Here is a 3,357-nt window from a genome sequence, read left to right as displayed (position 1 = left end):
CTACGTGTACATTTTGTAGTATTTAATACATTTTTCATTTATATATATATATATATATATATATATATATATATATGTATGTATGTATGTATGTATGTATGTATGTATGTAGAAAGAGAGAGAGAGTGAGAGAGAGAAAGAGAGAGAGATCTAGGATGTCTAGCCACTTTATGTTTTGAAGGCGAGAGACGAACAGACACTGGTATTAACTTGATGTTTACTATGGCGTGATTGTGTCCAACACTCGATCTTGAACTCGAACTTTACACTTTGTCCTTTTAACGATCCTCTCCTTTTGGGTGTCTTTTATACTTAATTAGCGAACAGGAAAGGATCTGGTTTTATGAAGGTCACTAGAATGTAGTAATAACGCTAACCTTGATCCGAGAAACATTTACTTGGCAATTGGCATAATTCCATAATTGACACGAAAGACCTTAATAATCTTCAACTCTTTTACGATAACGGAAATGTCAAAGATGACTACTTAGAGGGAATCATCATCACCATCATTATCGTCATTTAACGACCGTTTTCCATGCTGGTATGGGTTGGACAGTTTGGCAGGAGCTGGCGAGCCAGTGGACTGCACCTGGCTTTACTGTCCGCTTTGACACGATATCTACAATTGGAGGCACTTCATAACGCCAAACACTTTACAGATCGTACAGGGTGCTTTTCTGCGTGGATACTAGCACCAAAGAGGCCACCGAGTAACTTGCAAGAGAAGACCCTCCACACATACACCTCAACTGAAGGGGAATTGTATTGAGGGAAGTGGCTTTGTGCCAACTGATGAGAGGTCAGAGTATGACAGAGGGACAGAAACTGGGGTCCTGCTTTAGTATTTCAAGGAGATACAAAGAAGACTTATTTTATACTGGAACAGAACTGAGGTGAATGATAATGATGTGTGACTGTCATTGATAATATAAGGTAAATAATCATTATGTCTAATGAATTGTTAATATATTTGCAGAAGGCAACAAACGCCATGGTTGCTCTAAAACGCATGGGAGTCCGGTTGGTATAATAAATATCAGTAAGTTACTACTCTTTCGTTGTTTTTCATATTTATCTTTAGTGTGTTGTCGACGGCGACGTCATCATCGTCAACATCATCATTATTATCATCATCGTCGTCATCACCACCAACAACACCATCATCACCACCACTACCACCATCCACATTATCATCACCATCAGCACCTTAGTTGTCATCATCATTATCATCATTATTTATTATTATTATTATTATTATTAAGTTGGTAAGCTGGCAGAATCGTTACCACGCCAGTCAAAATGCTTAACGGCATTTCGTCCATCTTCACCTTCTGGGTTCAAATTCCGCTGAGGTCGATTTTGCCTTTCATTCTTTCGGAGTCGGTAAAATAAGTACCAGTTGAGTTCTGGGGTCGATGTAATCGTTTTGGTTTCCTCCCCCCCCCCCCGAAATTGCTGGCCGTGTGACAAAATTTGAAATACGTACCAATCTAATACTAAGGCCCGTGTATCCACTACTCCGACTGACTTCCTCCCCGAACATTGCTGGCCTTGTGCCTATAAGATGAAAGGCTATTATGGAATAGATTAAGGCGACGAGCTGGTAGAATCGTATAAAAGTCGGAAATCATAACATTTAAATACAAAGAAACAGGGGGGGAAGAGTGATAAGAAAGGAAAAGAAAGAAAAGAAAAAGAAGGTGGAGGGGGCAATAGACCGGCGGTAATGACCGCGATGGCGTTGCTGTGGAGAATGGCCAGCAATACTCGTTTCAGCAGCCACTCCACCTCACAGGGCTCTTTTCTCCGACGGGCCGCCGTTATCCCTGTTTTGCGGAGGAAATCGGTAGTACGGGATCCAAGAACACCTGACGTCTCGATGACAACCGACACAAACTGATAGCAGCCGGTCAGGCCCTTGTATTTATTGATTTTTCCTCTCCTTCGTTGAGATCGATTTGCCTTTCATCTTTTCTGGGTCGATAAAACAATGTACCAGCCAAGTACTGGGATCGATGTAATCGACTTAGCCACTCCCCTGAAAATTGCTGACCTTATGCCAAAATTAGAATGAATTCTATTAAAGAACATATTTGACTGTAAGTGTTCTGGCTGAAAAACCGATTAACTGTGGGGAAACAACAACATACTAAGTGGAACGAATAAATATTTCTTGAATTCTTCTAAATTTTTCTCGTTCATCATATTTTCGCTGTCTACATCAGATTCTGGGAATCAAAATAACAAAGTTTCATTCTTTTTTCTTTACTCAATATTTCAGATATGAACATTGTTACGGTAGTCTGAGTGCTACATATTTCTGCAGTTGGTTGTCTTCATTGAACGAACCGTCCACATCTACCTATGTCAAACTGTAATCTCCACAGGAAGACTCTTTTATTTTTTTTTTTTTTCTGTTTACTTCTTTATTCACACCAACACACATTCCTTTAAGACGTCACTGACAATATCTAGAAGATACTTATTAACGATTATAGGATCTTTTTTAAAACGGGGGCCACATTTTTCATTAACGAAACACTTTGAAACTTGGAACACTGGTAGAATGTGTCATATAAAACATCTTTTTCTCTTAGTCTTCTTAAAAAAAAAAGAAATCCATAAATTATTCCATGTTAAAGTTGTCGTATTTCTGTAATTTCAACCAATCACTGACGTCCATTCAGCCGATATACATTAAGTGCCGACTACATAAACAAACGATTCTGAAACAATTAACCCTAACCCTAACCCTAACTCTAACCCTAACCCTAACCCTAGGGTTAGAGTTAGGGTTAGGGTTAGGCTTAGGCTTAGGCTTAGGGTTAAAGCAAATTTAAAATGAAAAAAGTAAATAAAACGAAGAATCGTTTGTTTATGTAGTCGGCACTTAATGTATATCGGCTGAGTGGACGTCAGTGATTGGTTGAAATTATCGAAATAAGACAATTTTTTACATGAAATAAATTCGAATACAAAAATATTTTTCTGTTCTATAACACAAAATAGATAAGTATACGAAGTTTGAAAGTCTTTCGGTACCAAAAACACTACGTAAAACATTAATGAAAAATGTGGCCCCCGTTTTAAAAAAGATCCCGATTATATAATCAAATAATCTGTTCAATACAGAATTAATACGTATATGTATGTATCTGTATACAGTATATATATATATATATATATATATATATATATATATATATATATACATATATATATACACACACACACATACAAACGAAAGTATATATATGTATATATATATACTTACCCAATTTATATACACACCTACACACGTATACACGTATACACAGCACAATATATATATATATATATATATATATATATATA

The 3,357-nt window shown here is 36.9% G+C and overlaps 1 protein-coding gene across 4 annotated transcripts in view; it reads left to right on the top strand.

Annotated features, from left to right (window-relative positions):
- Positions 1-3,054, top strand: part of LOC106880214 (myosin light chain kinase, smooth muscle) — a 133,330-nt gene extending 130,276 nt beyond the window's left edge. The window contains exons 11-12 of one of the 4 annotated variants that reach the window (XM_014930073.3): positions 980-1,042; positions 2,285-3,054. In XM_014930073.3, coding sequence (XP_014785559.1) covers positions 980-1,033 — 54 coding nt within the window. In that variant the 3' untranslated portion in view covers positions 1,034-1,042; positions 2,285-3,054. The remainder of the gene's footprint in view (positions 1-979; positions 1,043-2,284) is intronic. The other 3 variants (XM_014930076.3, XM_014930074.3, XM_014930075.3) reach the window with 3 other exon arrangements.
- The last annotated feature ends 303 nt before the right edge of the window (positions 3,055-3,357 follow it).

The sequence above is a fragment of the Octopus bimaculoides genome, chromosome 7, assembly GCF_046866305.1.
Source record: "Octopus bimaculoides isolate indiv1 chromosome 7, ASM4686630v1, whole genome shotgun sequence".
In the NCBI taxonomy this organism is placed as follows: Eukaryota; Metazoa; Mollusca; class Cephalopoda; order Octopoda; family Octopodidae; genus Octopus; species Octopus bimaculoides.
The sequence above is the reverse complement of the archived record's forward strand: the minus strand, read 5'-3'. Positions and strand labels throughout refer to the sequence as shown.